Genomic DNA, 20,703 nt, shown 5'->3' on the forward strand with positions numbered 1-20,703 from the left:
AATAACCAACACGGCCGGACTGCTACGGTATTTACTATCAGGGTGCAACTTCGACATTCGCCTCGCTGGGACCGACTGATCTTGACCTAATTAAGTGTTGCGCCCACCGAAAAGTGACGGATAACTGCGCCTTCCTTCTATAAAAAGTGACAAAAAAAAAAAAAGATAAACAGAGTGGAAGTCAGTGTCAAGGAAAAGCATTACCCCATCTGCTCAAAGACAAAGCTTCAGCATCTACCTAAACCAAATCTTTGTACAACCTTACTAAACCATAGTGGTTGCAAACAGTGGTGAGACGCACTATGGGTACACTTCAGACTGACCCTGCCAAAACTGCAGTGGATTTTTTTTTCTTCTTTTTTTTTTGTGGCCACGCCTTTAGCTCTTTGGAGCTAAGCCAGCGACACGCTACTATAGGTCGGCCACCATCACCATGCTTAAGTGGGGGTGGATATGTTACTGTTTGTCGACAGCTGTAAAAATAGTGGGTGTTTAGCATGGCTTGATTATAGTTATATGAGCGAAAGCTTTTAAATAAAGCTATGCTTAAAACTCTAACATTTTTTCTGCTGTCGACAATCGCAATGCAGCGATTCCCATGTAAATTAACCCAATATTCTTTCCAGCTGAATTTTCTTCGGTTACAGGCTCCTCCCCGATAAATTTGGTGTCAACCCAAAGATTTCTGACCTGTTCCTAATTTTTTTTTCTACCATCGAGACTTTGCACTCATGGTCAAAGTCAATGGATTTTGACAGCTTTGCAGCCACTTTCGGCACTGTTAAAAATCAAACAAACGAGGGCAACCAAATAAAGCGGCATGCTAAGGACGCAACAACTCAATGCCCTTCTACGACAGCTGCTGAGCAGGCCTCACCAATGGCGACCTAGCATTCGAGCCCAGGGGTGCAACAGCTCAAAAAGGACTTGTAGAAATTTTTGGAGTTGCTCAGAAAAAGAAAAAAAAATTCTGCGCTTTGCAGCACGAATTCAAATTTTAGAGCTGTTAAACAGGGAAGAAACTTTACTTTCGGGACAAAAAAGGAAGAGATGTGAAACTGGACCGTACGAATGTGATCCAAAGGAAATTAGCCATAGCTGCCTATCACCAACACTGTGTGTACTTATGCTTGTAAATAATTAAGCGTCAAACTGCAAGGCATGCTATCACAGTAAAAAAAAAAAGAGCCATAATACCAAGGAGGTTAATTTTTTAAACTTTAGGGACCGAGTAAAACTGGAAAAACCTAGAGGATAAGCATTTTTCTTTTTGTTTGCATGCAACACGATTTGCCAGTCTTCGATATTGCAGCAGTTGCAGGTGGCGCTTGGGCTGCCTTCTGTCTTGTTGGCCGCTGCGGCTTCAGGCTCTGCGCTGGCTTTCCCTCCTTGCCCTGAGGCTTCCTCACAGGAGTAACCATGGCCTCTAGCTTGAGGTCCTTGCCCCTTTCCCAAAGGGGCTGACGGCAGTCAGTGGTCGCAGGGGTTTCAAGTGCGTCAAAACACGGTGGTATCACCAGGCAGCACGTTGGGAGTTGGGAAAGCAAGGGCTTGTCGGAGGGACGCTGTATCTATGTGCTTTGATGTGGTCATATATTCCCTCCTTAGTAGAAGCAGAGAACGGAGGTCGCCCCACAAGCAGCTTGTGCATGATGCATCCTATCGACCAGACGTCGACCTCGAAGCTATGTCCTGCCTTTAAAAGTGTTTCCGGGGCCATGAAGCTCGGCGTTGCGCACAGGGTCTTCTTGCGCTCGCTCGCTCAAAGCAACACAGCGCAAGACTGCAAACCTGGAGACGGTCATCATCGTGCTCACCAAGAAGTCGAACTACGCCGAGATCCAGCAGGTGGCCGAGACAGAGATCGGGTTGGGCACCCGGTGCGTGATGGACAACAACGTTATCAAGAAGTGCGACGCTGAGCTCATCACCAACCTGTGTCAGATGATCAATGCCAAGCTTGGCGGCACCAGCAATGGCCTATTGACCAAGGAGAAGCCGGCTATCTTCCAGAAGCCGGTGATCATCATTGGCGCGGACGTGACTCGCCCGGAGACAAGCTGAGGCCCTTGATCGCGGCTGCCAGCCGCCTTGACTCCATCCCGTCAAAGTTTCATGCGTCCATCACGTGCAGATGGAGGACCTCATGGATGTATTCCCAATGGGAAGTACGCAGTGCGTAGGCTGCTAGAAGCTGGGCAGCTACTGCAAGGGGCCTTGTCAGCCCTTAGCCCACAAGGCCGCCAAGGAGGATGACACGCAATTCTATACAGCAGTCCAACAGCTTCAGAGCCCACGAAGTCAGAACGGTGAAGCGTTGACAAATACGCTTCGAAAGTGCACGTTTATTGAAACTGTACCTGTGAATTAGGCAACTATATAAAGTTCCGCTGCATGGTACACCACCGGATACAGACACTGCACACACAGCGCGAGCGGACGACCTCGCGAGGGACAGTACTTGCCGTAGTTCGCCACGGCTGCCTGCGCTTTGGGCCACTCGTCACCACCGTCACTGCAGTAGGCAGTTCTACCATGGCCCGCAGAGCACACACGTGGTTGGTTGGCTGTAGCTCGATGAGCGAGAAGAAGCTTCCATTGCTCAGCTCTGGCGATTTATAGCGGTCGTCGCCAAGAGCACATCGTCGTGGGCTGCAGAAGCAACAAGGGCCAAGCAACGATGACATCTTGGAGACTCTCTTGTTTTCGACAGTGCAGACCTGCTCCCTGGTCAAAGATCGATACATGTACGTTACTCCTTGCTGCCCCTTGACAATCCCAAACATTCTTGACTCCCCGCACCTGCACCAAATGAAGAAGAGGGTTTATTTGGTGACATTGAGGTCAGCAGATCAATCCAGTCCAGACCAGAGATGCTCTGCACGACAACAATGAGACAGAAAGAGTCTTCTACGTCCACATCTAGCAAGGTGTCTGTGTTCTTCACAATGCATTTTTAAAACGCCGCAGCTCTATTTATTTATTTTTTTTTTTTGGTCCACCGCCTTACTCACATTTAGATGCAAGAGCAAGCCCTAGGTTACAGCTTAATTGACGTGCTCGATAGGTTGCGATGCCAGAAATGACACCCAGCAGTTACCGTAGATACTGCTCTCCCTCTCTCCGCTAATGACACTGCAAGTTGGTAAGATGTATAATAACATGTTTGCCCTCGCCATATATTTCCAGTCGCAGGCTCAAAACTGTTGTGGGCACCATGAATAAACCCAGGGGCAGCATTCGCAGCGAACAGGCTGCGCCACGAGTGGGCGACAGATTTTTGTAGGGACAGGCGCGGCCGCCTGGGCAGGGCGCGCACTTGAAAGAGTTGGTCGTGGAATGTAGTCGGGGTCTGCGCAGTGAAATGGTGGCAGTTTCGGCCAGCTGGAGTGATACAGCAAAGCATAAACAACACACGAGCCACACAACACAAGATGGAGAGACACGGACAAGCCCTGGCTGCCTGCTAGGTACTTATTTCTAGGCTGGAAATACAAGAAACGGAAGACGGCAGAAGAAACGCGCAGCAGTTAGAAAAGGCCGAGCAAAAAGCGAAGGGGGGAAGGGGATACAAAAACAGATACAAAATAAAATAAAAAATTGTAGCCACCCCCCCTCTTCCCACGTGTGGTACAGCTACATACAAAGCCAGCCTCGGACGATCCAAACGGGATTGGCTGAGAAAGAAAAAGGGAAAGCTGCGAGGAATTGCGCAGTGGAGAAGGATGGAACGAGTATGGGAGAAGAAGAGGAATAAATGAAGCTGGAGCTGAAAAGGAGAAAAAAGTATGAGAAAAAATAAACAACACGAAAAGCATGAAAACTCAAGAATGATCACCAGGTCTTGACAATGCTGCAGGTACTCATATTACCTAGAAGACCTTTGAAAAGCTTTAGCTGTCTTTTTGGTGAGGAAGTTTCCACTTTTTTCTGTCATTGAAAGAACGTCCTGCCTCAGATCCAAACTTGAATGCTAGTTTTTTTTTCCTTTTTGTAACAATACTTATTACCTCTTTAACCATACATGCAAGTTCTCTGCCACGAAACTAAGTTAGGACGGGGGAAGGTAACAAGTGGCAGCAGGCCGCTCGACCACTTGTTTGGAGCAGAATGACGTGTCACGAATGTATGAATGTGTTCAGAGTGTCCACGAATAGGTAAAAAAATAAAGTAACATTTACCAATGTTACTAGTCTCTATTGAACAGTATGGCATAAGTTCATCATTCGAGGTGCAACAGCTCAGTAGATATCGAAATTTCATTAACACAACTAAATGAGTAAAGTGTATGGAATGGCAGACAAGGGAGAAGTAGCGGCAGAGCATGAAAGGAAAAAAGGAACGAGCTGAGAGGGAGGAAAAATGAAAGAAAGTAAAAAAGTTCAGACAAATTTGCGAAACTAAGCGCAAGACATAGTAAATATACAATTAAACGCTCCATTCCCATCGATTACTCTCTGCATTGTACAGGTGCTCGTGAAAACTATCGTGGACAGGGAAATATAGATAACAGGACAGCAAATAAAAATTATGCAAAGAACTTCCTCTATGAGCGCGACTCACCGGGTACGCGTGGTGGTCCCAATAGACACGCAATCCATTTGTCGGGCATGCCAATTGGCACCACGCAGACAGAGCAGATGCCTATGAGTTACAAATTTTTTTTTTTTAACGAGTTGAGAAAGAGAGCCAACGGAGGTGAGGGTAGTGTATCCTACTTTGGGAGAAACGCTTCGTGGAAAATTTGGAGGCACCAAATCAGGGCATGATTGCCAGCTGACTACTGGTTGGATGGCAGCGATCCGAACTTAGTGTCGCTTCGCTTCGTTAAGCTTATTTAGGGACATGAAAAATATTTTATCTGGCCAGTGAAAATATGTGCAACCTAGCAATTAATTTGTGACCAAAGAATGAACGGCAAATGCGACCCATGAACAACAGATCTGCCACGTCTCCGCGGCGAGGCACACCCGTCCAGAAGCCAGTCCCCCACAAGAATCTCCCTCCTGCTGCGTGGGGCATGCGCACAGCGGTGCGAGTTACTCCTTCATGGTGCCTATTGGCCTCGAGATCGAGCAGAGTCGCCACCTTGCGGCTCAGCGGCGAAACCTACTCAGTGTGGATCTGTTTTCGCGTCGCGTGCCAGCCCGCAGTGATTTACGCGCGCGTGCAGGAGTGTTTTTGTTTGTTTCGCGGTTCCTGTGAGCTTTTGCTTACCTATATGCCTCTTGCAAAATAAATATGAACGGTCTATAACCCCACGCTTCATTAAAAAAAAATACTTGTCCGTATCGAGCATGTCATGTTTGGATAAGGACATCATCCATCGCGGTCTTCGGCGCTTGAGATCCTTTGACATGCAAGTCTCAAACGAAGTGGTACTGTCGTTACCGCCGTGTCAAAGCAAAACAGGTCGCTGCCGTCAATAAAAGTTAATGCAAACGCTCAGAAATCGCATATTCCCGTTTCTGTTTGGAATACCGCAGCTACTAAAACATATGCCACCGCAGACTGCTTCATATAGCAGAATGCAGTTTGAACAGACCACTCTATGCCTACTATGCCTTCTGTATTCACGATAGAGTTGTGTGAGTAATTTTTTTTGTTGTTTGCTTTTAAATTTCTGTCGCGGTGTCTCAATGGTTAGGCCACTCGACTGCTGGTTTTGAGAACGGGGGATTCAATCACAACCGTTTCGAAAGGCGCTCCTCTGCTGTGGGATTTGACTGCACAGTAAACAATCCCACGTGGTAAATGTGGTGTTAATAATGAAAAAAAAAAAAAAAAGACACCAAAACCAGCCTCTGCAATCATCTGTCATAGCCGATCCCGCTTTCATGCGTTAAACCCGGGCCAATATGCATTTCTTTTTTTTTTTTTTTGTTGAAGGCTTCTGTGCATCCGTAAAAGTTTTAGTGAGCACATTTGGCTTTAGAGAAATGCTCGAATGTTTGAGAAACATATTCCCTGCACCTAATTTTTACCCTAAATATTACATAATACACCTAGATTAATGTACTTTACTGGTAGCCTATTATAATCATTATAATCCCTTTTCGTCCAAGTGCTGTCTTCCGCGTAAACTCGTAGTTTCTGACAAGGGGAGTAAAACAGCTTCATGCGGGCTTAAATATCAGTGTTTAGTTCAGGAATAAATACATCTTTATAGTCGCATGATAAGATGACCTCCATTTCCTTCGGAATACTTTTATATCCGGCATCTATTTTGGAAGCAATCCTAATATTTTACTTCGCATAAGATTTAGTCACTGCTAAATAATTAGTGATAAAGAAATTTTCAGCCTGTAAAATTGCTTCCCAGAACATGACAGTGCCCATGCGCAGTTTATAACGATGTCTTCGCAGCGAGTAATTCGTAGCTTGCACTTTAACGTTACTGAAAATTAATCGCTGATTATTGTAAATTCTGTCAAGTGTGCAAAAGTTATCTCACATGGTGAAATTTATTGGCATTGCAAAATAAAATAATTACACTACTAATTTACCGTTATATATTAACATCACACACATCAGAAATCCCTTATACTTTTCTCGGTTTCAGGAAATCATTTACAGTTAGTGGCGCATGCAGTAATACACTATCACAATTTATGACAGTGGCCGCAAAAAGCATCTCTGCACATTCAATTCAGTCAGCGCTGTACACCTGAACAATCAGCTTTCCTGTGCGGCGAGGTTTCCTGTATAGTGTCGGCGGGATCTCATTTTTGGGGAATACTTGTGCGTGGTTGTCTGGGGGCCAGAGTTGATGTGCACTTAGTCTAAAGCAAATCGCTATGCAGTGCGCTGCCAGTGCTACATTTAGCCAGCTTAATCCTCGAGTCAAGTACGATATATAATGAACCAGGCTGCATCGATTCAATCTAAAGTACTGCAGGTATCTGTGCGGGCTTGGCACTAAATTCGCCGGTCTCACTCGCATGAGACACGCGCAAACTGTTTAAAAGTCGATAAGAAAAACAAAGCTGTCATTAGGCAGGCCCAAGCATTAGGCGCGTGAGCGCGGTACAGCGTAAGAAACGTGCACAGTAAATCTAGAAGACTGGTGGTTGCGTGCTTTGTTTTCCTAAAATCCGCACTTCTTCTGCTGCATTGGCGAAATCCTTGGATTTTTTTCTGCAATAGTGCAGAAATACTGCAGAAGACACGTTTTCATCGCCGACAAACCCGCCGTAAACTCGGAAGCAGACCTACGCAGCGTGCGTTTCTGCGAGCGCCGCCGGCTGCCGATCCACACTACCGGAGTGACGGTGGCGCCACCTCTAGGTCGATATCGCGGCAAATAGCCTTCAGTGCGCTCGGTATGCTACGCTCGAGATGTTTGAGCACTGTCTTGCGTATTTACTCCACAGGTGGCGACGTTTGCACAAGATAATGAATGACAAGAAATGAGATATTACTTCCTCACTGCCGTCGTGTATATAAAACGCTTCAAAAGGAAGCCTTCCTCAGCTTAACCGTTGTCCTTAACTTATCTTGCGAAGAATGCAGAAAGCTGTGACAGAAAATGATAGGTATAGCGCTAAGAGATAAACATGCAGAGTGGGTCAGTGAAATACCTCTAGGAATTTAAGGATTCAGTGGGAATCGGGAAGGACAAATTATAACAGATGGGTGCTAAGAGTAACAAATTGGATTCCAAGGGATGGAATGCATAGCAGGGGGTGCCAGGAAGTCAGTGGGAGTGAGGTTAAGAAGTTTGAAGAGGTAAAGTGAGTGCAGCTAGCAGATAATAGTGTTAATTCGAGGAACATTGGGGACGCCTTTTTGCACTGCAGTGGGTATGGTCTGGCTGATGATGATGACAATGCAGAGAAACAGAGGGAGGAAGGACTCATTTTTATTGATTGCTCTTTAATATATGTTTCAGTTATTGCTCGCACCATAAAGCATGGACTCTGCACTGAAACACCATATATTGCGTTCAAGTTACTCATATTCTTGATAGGCTATGGGAGCCCATTGAGGCACTTTACAGCTGCATTTAGATTGGGAACAGCTGTGACAGCAGTTTTCGCAGCTGACGATAATGCTGCCTCACGGATTGAGAGAATGTCAGCATTCTAAGGCCTCAGGGGAGCTCTGTACTGGTACTCGCTTCTCAATTGGAGTAAGGAGGATGAACAAAACAAGAAAAGAGGATGAACAGCAATATTTAAAAAATAATTTTCAGAGCATTGCAGTGGAAGTGGATGCCTAAGCACCTTATCACAACAGCCTGCAAGTGGCCGAAGTTACGAAGTGACAAGGTTTTCTTTTGTTAGTCTAAGGTTAGTGTGTAACAATGGCTTCCTAGAAGCGTTAGAGGTAGTCCAAAGAAGGACTTCCTCCTTTTTATTGCCTATGTTTAAGTCGTCGCTTGCGCCATAAGCTCAATTGCTGCACTGAAAAGCAATACATAGGGTTTGGCATACCTTTGGCAACAGTTTTGAGACTACTATTGGAGACATAACCTGGCTGGGCACATAATAACAGCAGTTCCCAATGTAAAGTGCGGTTTGCTGTTTTCGACAGTAATGTCGAGCTGTCGTTTGGCAACCAAGGAGGAAAAAACCAACCGCAGAGCTTGGCCGCTTTCAGTAAAGTTTCCTGTGCCTATCACAGTGCCCTAACATAAAGCTTAGCAAGATGAGCAAAGAGTTACTGAAGCATCTGCAATGCTTTCCCACGCTACCTGTTCGGTATGAACATTTCCATTCTGCCGAAGCTGCGAGCTCTGTGCAGTCAGCTAAGTGAACGCAGAGAAAAGCTATTCGAGATGCATTGTTAACGACATGCAGTTGTTTTTTTTTTTTTGCAGCATTTAACGTCTCAAAGCGACTCAGGCTATGAGAGGCACCGTAGTGGACTCCGGCAATTTCAATCACCTGGGGTCCTTTAGCATGCACTAATATTACACAGCACACGGGCACCTGGCTTTTCATCTCCATCGAAAAGCGGCCGCCGAGGCCTAGGGCACAGTAGTCGAGCGCCTTAACCACTGCACCACCCCGGAGGGGAGAGACATGCATGGTTGTGATGGTTCAGAAAGCGGCTGTGCATTTGTAGTAACCCAGCGTGCGAGATGGGCAGTTTAGAGGAGGCTTTCAGTAGAAAATTTATACGGTGCCGGGGCACTATGCTTTTGGTCATACTTTGCACCATAGCCTTATTGCGCTGCACGCTAGCTTTAACACCCACTGCAAAATATGTGTTGGGAATGGGGAGGAACAAATAAAGATATCAGGAGCAGAGTAAATACAAAAGTTGAAGAATTACAGTTCTGCATATTATGGGCGAACAGTGAGAGGTGACGCGTGTCGTGAGCAGCCTAAAATTGGCCAAATAATTAAACTATCAAGGTGTTTTTATCTAAGCTATTTTTGTATTAAAAGGGCTTCCCTTCCAGTTATGTAGCTGTAAACAGTGAGGAGCCAGTACGATCCTATTGCTATGTTTATAATGACACACCTCTAAAATGGGCTTTGCCGCATATTGGGCTTAGCTTCATCACTACACAATAAAGTAGCGTGTAACGTTGCTTCGGATTAGTGTTGTTATGGAATGGGTACGCCTACCTAGAACTACCAAAACTCTTGCATGGAATCTGCTACAAGAAATAAAATGTAGGATGCTGATAATGAAATTTGGAACAGCTCGCAACAAGCATAAAGTGAATGTGCAGTGCTGAGTTTCAGAATTTTCTTTAGGCATTATTCAGCACGGTAAAGCAAGTCACGGCTTTTTCCTAGTTGTAAAAAACAGCACCGCGCTCACCTAAAATTGTCGTCGGCATCCTCCATGTTAACGTTTGTGGTGTCCAGGAAGCGGAAGGTGGCCGAGATGGAAGCGCCTGTGCCCAGTGGCGTATTTTCTGCCACGTTGGCCATCTTCCTTAAAACACAATAACCTGCATGTTCGACAGCAGACCTTGATTAACACCATCGAAAACTGTAGCCCTTGTCCCAATCAAGCCTTCCTCGCCACAGAGTGCACACCATCCAGGGCATTCATCTGGAACATTGCAGAATGACGACTTCATCTTCTACCATCGCCGTTCTGATCCTGACTATCCCCACTGGCCTGCCTAGCTCTGTAATGTGGGCCACATTCCTTTTTTCTTACACTGTACACACCCGCCATGCTCTGGAAGGAGCAATGTCTTAGTTTGATCTAAAGTACTCTCTCAATCACAGAGGGACCTTTTGCTTTGGCTTGAGTGACTCCCAGACATAGTTTTTCGCTGCACAATTGAAAAACTGCAGCGCTAGGTCAGCTCAGGTTGTATACTGAGTCGGCGAACGAGCGCGGGGTGCGTTACCAAGCCTCATTAATGTCTCACTTCCGTGTACAGTACATCTAAAGAGCCGCATGAGGTACAAAGGTTATTGCGGACCATGAGTGCAAGTACTACTCTTATTTGTACGCAAGCTACATTGGCACCAAGCTTGGTGAACTAGGGGTGTTGATGTCACTTCTGTTTCACTACTGGGAGGATAATAAGTGCATGTCGCGAGGCTCCGCGTTAGGTTTGGTTGTAGCACAATGCGTTCAGTGCAATTGACACTAATCCCCGTGCCATGGTGCAAATGAGGATACAGTAGACGCCCGTTAAGACAAACTCGCTTAAGATGAACCCTCGGTTAAGATGAACAGTGGAGGTCGTTTGTTTGGTCCCCCATAGAGTCAATGCAAAAAAAATCCGCGCTTAAGATGAACACTTTGCAATCGCTAATCGGTTGAGATGAATTTTCACGGCCGGCCGCACCCCACCCGCGTAGCTTACTCGACTGTCTGAGCAGTGCTTCAGCGGAAAGAAAAAAAAAAAAAAGCTTTTCAGTGCCACGACCACACGTGCCGCCGACGCACGCAGACCCAAGCACTTCGGCGTCGGAAATGCGATTCTACGAAGGCGGAAGAGTGCCGCTGCTCGTCCTCTCCCACCGTTCCCCCGCTCACTCCTTTTGTCCCCGCAGTAGGAGTAGGTTCGCGTTTCGCGTAACGCCGGCTGTCTTGGTATGACCTCGGGCAAGGACGAAACAGAGCACAGAGAGGAAGAGAGAGAGAGAGAAAAAAAAAAGAGCATGCGCGGCCCAGCGAGCAAAACTAGCGAAACGCGGGAAAGAAAAACGGTAAGAAAAAGCAGCCAATGACGTTTCCCAATGGTGATCACGTGATAGTGTCGCCATGCCAGTGCTACCAAGCTCCGCGCCTTTGCTGACCGCCAACGACGCCTACTAAGCAGTGCACAGATCCATTGTTCGTGGCAGGTGTGTGCGTCGTGTCCCGCAATTTTCTACTAGGTTGTACGCTGTCACCTCGTGGTGTGCGCTGTTTGTTTTCGTGCGCACCGTGTTCGCCGTGGTGCTGCTATGGCTAGTCGGCCAACTCGAAAAAAGCCGCTTGAGCTTCATGAGAAGGCCGAAGTTTTGACCGAAGTTCGCGCCGGCCGGCTTTCAAAGACTGAATCAGCGCGCAAGTTCGGCATCGCAAAAAGTACCGTGAGCGGTATCGTGAAGGACGAAGTGCGGATTATCAGTGCTTTGGAAGATGGTGAGTTTGCGCCGAAGCGGAAGAGGATGCGCACAGCTATGCACAAAGACCTTGAAGACGTCCTGCTTGCCTGGGTGAAGAGAGCACGCAGTGCGAATTTGCCAGTGAATGGAGTGCTACTGAAAGCTAAGGCGGAAGAAATTGCCCTGCGACTGAATGTCGAGTTTGCGTGCAGCGATGGGTGGCTCGACCGTTTTGGGAAAAGGCATGGACTGGCCTTTCCTTGTGTTGTCGGCGAGGCCGCTGCAGTGGATGAAGCAGTCTGCAGCGATTGGAGGCAGAACAAGATGAATGAACTCATGGACGAATATGACCCTCCTCAAGACATATACAATGTGGACGAAACTGCGCTTTTCTACCAGCTACTCCCAAATAAAATGCTCGCATTAGCTGGTGATGACTGCGTGGCAGGCAAACGGAGCAAGCTTCGAGTAACGGTCCTCGTGGGCGCAAATATGACTGGGACTGACAAACTAAAGTTGCTGGTGATTGGCAAATCTAAAGCACCATGCTGCTTTAAAAACATAAAAACGCTGCCGGTCACGTAAATGGCTAATTCAAAAGCGTGGATGACGCAGGAACTTTTCGAGCAGTGGCTTCAAGAGATGGATCGCCACTTCCAGAGACAGAAGAGAAAAGTTCTCGTTGTTGACAACTGTCCCGGACACGGCCACATCGCCAAACTTCATGCCATCCGACTAGAGTTTCTACCAGCGAATACAACGCCGACGCTGCAGCCTATGGACCAGGGAGTAATAAGTAGCTTGAAGAGGCACTATCGTCGCTCTCTGCTGCTAAGGATGCTGATTTGCATGGAGAGCAGTAAGGAGTACACAGTTAACTTGTTAAGTGCTGTCCACTTACTGACGAGCGCCTGAGAGCAGGTTACTCAAGCCACTATTGCCAACGCCTTCCGCCATGCAGGATTTGTGGCGCTTAGTGATTGCTCAGTGCAGAATGACTGCGATACTACGAACGAGGACCACACTGCGAACTTGGAGGATAGAAGCATTGTTTCTGCACTGAGCAGTAAGGGTGTGTTCATTGACATCAGTGCGTATGTCAGCATTGGCGAAAGTGTGGAAACGTGTAGGGCTGACACACTGGACGCTCTGATTGAAGAAGTGCTAGACCTACCATCGGAAACTGCTGCTGAAGATGACAGCTTGAATGTTATGCCTGAATCTGCACTAGTTACCTGTGATGCAGCTGATGCCTGCCTAGACACTTTAGTGCAGTTTTTTGAACAGCGTCAGGGCACTGAAGGGTATCTTCAAAAGTTAAGCGAGATGTCTGCTTTTGTAGCAGGCCGTCGATTTTCATGACAGACACAAAAAAAAAAGTAACAGACTGGGTAACAGTAAACAATGCCTGATGCCTTACTACTGCAAAGTGTAGTAGACAATCATTAGTCCAATAAATGCTTGTATTGCAGTTTATTTTCCTGAAAGGCCATTTTATTCATTTGTTCTCATATACGAGGTATTTGGACACACTCTGCATGCTCAAACATTTTTGGAAGCACTCCTGATAAGACGAACAATTTTCATGGTCCCTCGGAGTTCGTCTTAAAGGGAGTCTACTGTATTTATGGTGATGCTTCATTTGGTTAAAAAATTTGTGGCGACATCTGGGCCTGTGCAGCTCAGACCTTGCGTCTTTCACAAATGCACATATGCAATGTCCCCCCCCCCCCCCCCCCCCCACCTCCCTGGGCTACAAAAATAAATTTGTTCCACTTATCAGAACAAGCGATATGAATGAAAAACACAAACTTTAATTTGTGCCTCTTTTCTACCTCTGCAATAGCATAACCTGCATCTGTTTTTCCAAAGATTTCCTTCTTATAACGTCTTAATTAGGTTCCCCCTTGTATCTTTTTTTTTCTTCAGATAATCGGCTTGGCATGCGTGGTTATTATTGTTTCTTTGTCCTTCTCCCCTCCTTGCAAAAAGCTTTTCAGAACTGTTCCTCGGAATGCATTTTTTATCAGGACTCTTTGGAATGCCTATACACTTTCAAGAAATGCATATCAGCATTGAACCTGCTTTAGGTGTTGACTCATTATCCACCCGAATTGTAGTTTTAATGCTGCTGTCACTTCTTGTTTTCTTTTTCAGGCCATGGGATCACTGGTTGCAGGCTCCGAAATTCATACCCAAAAAACATTCTTTCACTCGACTAAGCAGGTTGTTGGGCGAGATGGTGATGATCTTCCATAATTACAGCACGAAAGACACTACTGAGAGAGAGATCCTATCGATCGATTGTGTTGCGCCACTTTCTTTATTTTTTTTTTTAGTGATGGCCAAGTACACAGAAATATCCCCAAACACATCCTTTCATTTCTTGCCCTGCTCCTTTTAGCGTCACATTTTTTATTTTCACTTATAAAACTTTTATATCTTATCTTGAAATCCTTACACAGTTGCCATGTCTGTGAGTGCGAAGTTCAGTGAGCTGCTAAATCTCTATTATTAGTTCAATTTTAAAACTACTTCCAACATTGCATTCCTAACACTTTATAGTACCTATCTGTATATTAAAAATTAATTTCTGATGAGCATTTTTTTCCTTATTGTTTGGGCAGACAGTAGCAATAATTCTCTAATACCTTTAGAACCAATTGCCCGAGAAAAGAAATTTTTGCATAATTAACAATCAGTAGAAAAAACAACAATTCTGCGAGGTTTCATAAAATTTGTGCAGTAAATAACAAAACCAATTTTAAGATCCATGTCCCCCCTTAAGGAAAACAAAACATGCCATGGCGTTACAGTGGAAATCATGCAAAATCTTGGCCGAAGGACGCTAAAAATAAACGAGCGCTCAGGGCTCGCAAGCTTCCCAACAAGGGCTATCACATCTGCCTATGGTCGAAGCTATTGACCGAGCCCGAAAATGTAAGGTGCGTATCACCCCAAGATGCCGACGCGTGACCTCAAAACCATCCTCGAAAGACTGCAAGTATATTAAGTACAAGTGTAAAATGCAATCATTAAATACACTAATACCCTCAAGTTGCACTTGCGCACACGCAAATACAATTCAATTCAGTGGGCCTGGCCGCCAGTGCGGGCGCGGTGACTGGAACCAATTGGTAGGCATGCGTGCCGCCGAGAAGCATGCAATTCGCTCAAAGCGATCACCGTATGCACAGTGGTGCCCCGCAGAAGCAGATTACGCGAAGCTCCAAACACAATAGCTATGCTGTAACCTTACGTCATGTCCAAGCCACTTACGCAGGTCATGCTCACGCTGCAATACCATGCAGTTTCCGTTTCCATGGTTAGCGAAGGCACCAGTTAAGACAGTGATGTAATTCACCAGGAGAAACCAAGGGCCTACCGTGAATGCCCCCCCCCCCCTCCTGTTCTGCTTTAACTCGCCGGCGGTGATCAAACAAAGCTCAGGCTCCGTTTTTCCATCCAATAGCGCGCTTTAGGCTGCCGCAATGACACGGCAGAGCATTCCCTTACTGCCATTGCCTCCAATGGGAATGGTACACAGAGAACCAAGCTAGTCCGTCTGAATGACTCACTTTACCTAAGCTTTCACAGCCGCGCAAAACAAAATTGTCTGCAACAACGACGTCCACTCGCCTTAATTTTATGCCTAGAAAGAAAGCCCTCGGCAAAAAAAAAAGCGTCTCCACAGTATTGCTGGCACCAAACTTGGTCTGAAAAAGTGAACTTTTGGACACCACAGTGCCCGAAATATTGATCGTGAAAATGTGCACGTTCCACTGGGGCATGTGACGGTTCTTGAATGAAGTCTGAAATATAGCGCAAGTCCGAATTATTGGAGCCTGAAAAACCCGTCGGCTACTGTATTATTCAGAGGACTATAATACTTCAGAAATTTGCACTTCCGAACCTCTAGGTTCCAATAAAATTATTTTAGAAAAGCGATCTTTTGGCAATTTTTTGATCTTAAAGACCTATGTCTCCCATAACATTCTGCTGCTGGTACTTGATAGCAATCATCAGTCCCATGGTGTTCAAGAATGGACACAAAGAAAAACACACAAATCTATAGTGATACATTTAGTAGTTTCAAAAGAGAGTTCGCTTTAATTAACTTTCTTCCAAAGGAAAACTTACTAGCCATCGGTGAACCAAACCAGTGCAGGGTGAAACTTACAGTTCTTGGCTTTGTTTTGGACCTAATGCATTTATTTCTTTACAGTGACACATACGTGATCGCCAAACTTGTGTAGAGTGCCTGAGCAGAATTTTTTTTTTCCGAGCTGTGAAACAGATTCCATTGCTGAGACACAAAACCTCAACTCCAAATCAATGACAAGCTAAAGAGCTTCAAAATTAAATAATGAACAGAGGAGGCGGAGCATCATCAATTAGGCATCGTGGAATGAACAGTAAGAACAAACATTTGCCACTGTTAGAGAAGTAATGATGTTACATGCATTCCATATTTTCTCTAAGGTGGCCAACATCAATTACATCCTAACGGAGGGCGTGTGGAATGGTTTGAAATGGGAAGTGTGATGCACTACACTTGATTCCTCTATGCTCCATGGAGGCTGGCCAACAAGAGTGTGTGAAGAATCGTCCAACATTGAATGTGCAGTGATTCTTACCCTATACTGAAGACAGCATAGCCAGCTGAACGCACAGGCCAAGGGGGATGATGACCAGAGCCTGCAGATTTAAATATATCACATCAGCACCTGCACATGCCTCCTGTCGCTAGTGCTGCTCACGCGCAATGTGTGACAGACCTAGTCTCTGGATAAAACTAATTGAATATCACACGGCACTAAAATTCACTCATTACAATAAACCAGCTTAAACCAGCTGTGTGGCCTCAAATCGTGCCGCTTTTTGCACCGGCCATAAGCGTATCCTACAGTGAAATGATGTTAGGGTGCAGGTAATAATCTTTTTATCAGCCTTAAGCTACGTTTGACAATCTTCACAAGAAGACTACATATAATTTGGCCATTTTTTTAAAACATGGAGACATTTCACTGCGTGTGATTTTGAGCATATGAAAACGGAAATCATATGAACCGGTAACATAAAGAGGTTCTACTGTGTATAAGGAAAAGTAAAGGGCCTAAAATAGATCCTTGAGGAACTCCCATGGTTACTATTTACTTGAACAATTTGGTATCAGTTGGATAAATAGCTCCGAAGCCTTAAAGGCAAATCACGAATTTTCAAGTACAATAATTTATGCAGAAGAATGTACTGGATAATTGTATCAAAAGCTTTGGGTAGATCTCTAAATAATGCTCCAATGATAACACTATCCTCAATGGCATCCTCCATTTTGTCAGTAAAAGAAAACAGAGAATGTTCAGTGGAAAATCCTAGACTCAAAGTGATTAGATGGAAGTACTGATAGGTATGCCATGAGTCGTGCAGAGATTAGTTTTTCGATAATTTTTCAAACTGGTCGGTTGTTCGTGATAAATATGCGGTGCCCTTTTTTAAAAACAAATAGTTTTGATAACTTTACACCGTCAGGAAACATGATAGAACAAAACATTTTGTTTAATATAGCTACTAACACAGGTGAAAGCTCTTCTGCCAAAAGCTTAATGTCAAAAGGGCGATTGGAATCTAACTCTGGCCCCATTCCTATCAACGAAAAAATGACTCTTTTTACTTAATCTGCATATGTGGGACGCAAGGAAAAAGAACATTCACAACGAGGCAGGTTTGGCAATGATGGCTGCTACTGGAGTTCTACAGTCGAAGCAAAATGATCACTGAAGTCTGAAACATCATCAGGGTCAGTCTATGTAAAATCATCAGTTTTAATTCTAATCGGATGGAGGTCAAGCCAGTTATTAAGGAATTCATTAATGAGCTACGAATGGCAGTAGGTGTCATTACGTTTTTCACTATTTGGCTTTGACAGTAGTCATGTTCAGTAAGTTTCGGTTAAATACTTGTCGAACTTATGAATGTCAACATTAAATGGCTATGACGACTTTTTGTGAAAACTATTTTCGTTTTTTATGACTCGTAAAAAGCCTTAGGTAATCCAAGGATTTTGGAGGAAATTGAAAGGACGTTGAATGGTGATGTGACATATGCAGCAGCTAGAGTAGTCAGTAACCTTTGTGTCAAGACAGGTTTCAGCAGCAAAAAAAGACCAGAGAACAGCATGAAATCATTTTTAGTAAAAGTGAGCATGCAGATTAAATTTTATATATTTACCAAGAACTACATCAAGAAAAGTGGCTGTGTCCGAAGGCAATAGAGCGTGCTTGTCAAGAGGCACCGATGCCAATTTGGAAAGCACAATCTCGGGTGAATGGAAAATAATAAACTTGTTTGTTTCCAAGTCCATTCCTTGGAAAGTGCTCACAATGAAGCTGTCGGGATTGATTCCAGACTAAAGCTGGATGCGGTGGTGCTGACCTTGTTTCATTGGTGGTGTTACGCAGGTGGGGGGCCCCGAATGGAAGGCGCAGGGCACTATTAATATGTAGAAGGCTAATTTTGCACCAAAGGCAAACCGTAAAACCTTGTTGATATGGTTCTTTTTTTAATCCTATTATCCGGGAAAGCATTTGATCCGAACTGCCCAATTTTGAAAATTGCAAAACTGTTGAGCAAGCTAAAAAGGTATTTAGAATTGAATTTTCACTATAGAAAAGTGTAAATTAACATTTATTGATATCGGGTATGAATGGCTCAATTTTTTAGCCTGGCAGAATTGGGTTTGTGTTTGCATTGTCCTAAGCTTGGAGGAGATCTAGTAACAAATACAGTTCGGAGACAGCAAGCCAGGATCTTTCCTTCCTTTGCTTCCGGATGCTTCGCCCCTTTGCACCACTGCCATATGGAGAAGCTGTAGCTTACAGTCACCGCGTTTTTACTCATGCTGCGTTCCACCAGATCCGGCTTGCTCGCATGCAAGAGCATAGTTATAGTTATCAAATGGTTCACCACTACTCCCCTGAAGCCCCACAAAGAAGCGACCACATTTCTCCCCATGAAAGAGTGTTTTTCCACAGGAACACTATTCTGTTGGCTGCTTGGCTTTTTTTTTTTATGCTTCGCTCTGTTGCAACCAGGCTCTACTAAGAAGGGCAATGTTGGCAGGTGAGCACTATTTTTCACTTTATGTCGCGAGCGCACATTAGCACATGTCCGGTTATTCACAATACGTATTTTATGACCACAGTTTGTCGAGATTTCGAATGTAGTAATCGAGGAATCGCGTTATCCGAGAACATATAAACCGGGACAAAAATACTGTAACTCTCTAGGCAATTTTTTACTGCTTGTGATTTTGAGCGCGTGGAACAGGAAACCGTGTGAGCCAGGAACGTACCAGCAAGGTTCTGCTGCAAATGCAACTGGACTGAAACAGAGCAGGACATGCTTTCACCTGAGTGCTCATTCACCCAGGGCATGTTTGGCTGAAGCCAAGGGACAGCTCGTTTAGGAACCACGCTCCAAAACACCAAACCTATTCATGCTGAAGTCCCACCACCTTCCTTCCTTTACTGATACTTTTGGGAAAATAGCGGTAGTTTGAAAATTGGAATGCCCCATCTTTTGGGCACGCTTGAACATTTTCAGACTTTCATTGCATCATCGCAAGCCCCATACAGCAAAAAATATATATGTGAGAACACTTGAAATTTTGGATTAATGGCAACTATAGATTTCAAATAAATTGGCATTTTAAGTGCCTATCAAAAACAATGCCACGGCTACATGTGACGACACTTTTCCAAACTAATCCGGCACTCTTGATTTGGCAAACTCGAGCAATCAAAGGACTGAACGACTCTGCAGCGGCGTTAAGCATACAAAGCAACGTACACTCAATTACGTTGAATGTCCCATTCGCCCCCGCGCTCAAAATAATGAAGACCTCTCGAGATAAGGCATGGAAAATCAGCGACAAGTACCTGAACACTGCACAATTCCGGCCAGTGAAATGGGCTTCGGAATGCTTCCGCCTTCGCTGACATATCCATATTCGCCACGTGATGACATGAAAATTGGTCTGTTTCCTTCCTTCGGCCTGAGGGAAGAATTGCTGAACTATTTCCAAGCTAACTTCAGCCAAGGGTTAAAAATAAACCATTTGAGATAGGCCAGAGAAACCACTTGCTGACAGCCACCTGACGCACCAGGTCTAAACAAAAGGAAGACTTCGGGGAAGAAAGCTCCGACTGTTTGCGTGATCTCGAATACTAACACTGGCTCAATAAAGCAGACAGCCGAGATTAAAATTAAATTCCGCGTAGTCATGGTAGCTGGCACATTTATTAAATCTTTTATTCATGCTTCATATCATACGTACCCTACTGATGACCTAAGACAATATCGAAAAAAAAAAACGGTACAGGCAATTTTTCATTTTGCGATTCTAATTTACTAAGTATTGCTTTCAAATAAATGTGATTTGCAAAGTTGGGGAGGACCTTCTAAAACCCCCATTTCATTTATTCCCGATAAAGAAAATCTTATGTGCATCGTTTTTCCCACCTCTATAGAAAGCCCGCAAAATAAAAAAAAATATATCATGTGACTGACGCATTCATGCGCCATGATATTGTGGTGCTCTCAACCGTGCATGGTTTGAGTGACAGAAATTAGCTGCGGCCGTGACTCAACAGCCCAGCCTCAGCGCTATATACAGGCTGATAATTTTTGTATTTCACAGGCTTTCTTTAGAGCTTGGAAAAACGACGAGGCTTTCTTTATCGAAAATAAATGGAATAGAGTTTTTAGAAGGGGCTCCCAAATTCTGCAAACCCAGTTATTGTCAAAAGGCAATAGTTAGTAAATTAGAAAAAATAATTACTAATTACATAACTTCAAAATAAAAAATTCCCTGGGGTGAGCCAGTTAGCTGGCAGCTGTATACAATTGTGGTCTTTCTATATCCTACCTCAAATCCTACCTCAAACGCCTTGTATAGGAAATGCATTCTGAAGACTAATTGTGAGAAAGGCTTTAATCTTGTTTTTTTTTAAGAAAAATATAAGTCACATACATTAAACTAGGCTAATTTTACTACATTTAAGGACAACAGAGGCCTTTTGTACCCTTCGAGTGATACCAGTCTGTGGTTGACCTTGAGAATGAGTTTACAACCGCTTCAGCCTAAATTCAAGCAGACAGCTTGTACTCAGTATGCTACTGGCCAATC

The 20,703-nt window shown here is 44.6% G+C and overlaps 1 protein-coding gene across 2 annotated transcripts in view; it reads right to left on the reverse strand.

Annotated features, from left to right (window-relative positions):
* Window positions 1–833: 833 nt before the first annotated feature.
* The window catches only part of LOC146183137 (uncharacterized), a 41,632-nt gene continuing 21,762 nt past the window's right edge, over window positions 834–20,703 (reverse strand). For both annotated transcript variants that reach the window (XM_084608693.1, XM_084608692.1), the window contains 3 exons: window positions 16,154–16,214; window positions 9,778–9,910; window positions 834–2,802 (listed from right to left, as the gene is read on the reverse strand). In XM_084608693.1, coding sequence (XP_084464819.1) covers window positions 2,376–2,802; window positions 9,778–9,890 — 540 coding nt within the window. In that variant the 5' untranslated portion in view covers window positions 9,891–9,910; window positions 16,154–16,214 and the 3' untranslated portion in view covers window positions 834–2,375. The remainder of the gene's footprint in view (window positions 2,803–9,777; window positions 9,911–16,153; window positions 16,215–20,703) is intronic.

This window comes from Amblyomma maculatum, chromosome 7 (genome assembly GCF_055883805.1).
Source record: "Amblyomma maculatum isolate TAMU_Amacu chromosome 7, ASM5588380v1, whole genome shotgun sequence".
Classification (NCBI taxonomy): Eukaryota; Metazoa; Arthropoda; class Arachnida; order Ixodida; family Ixodidae; genus Amblyomma; species Amblyomma maculatum.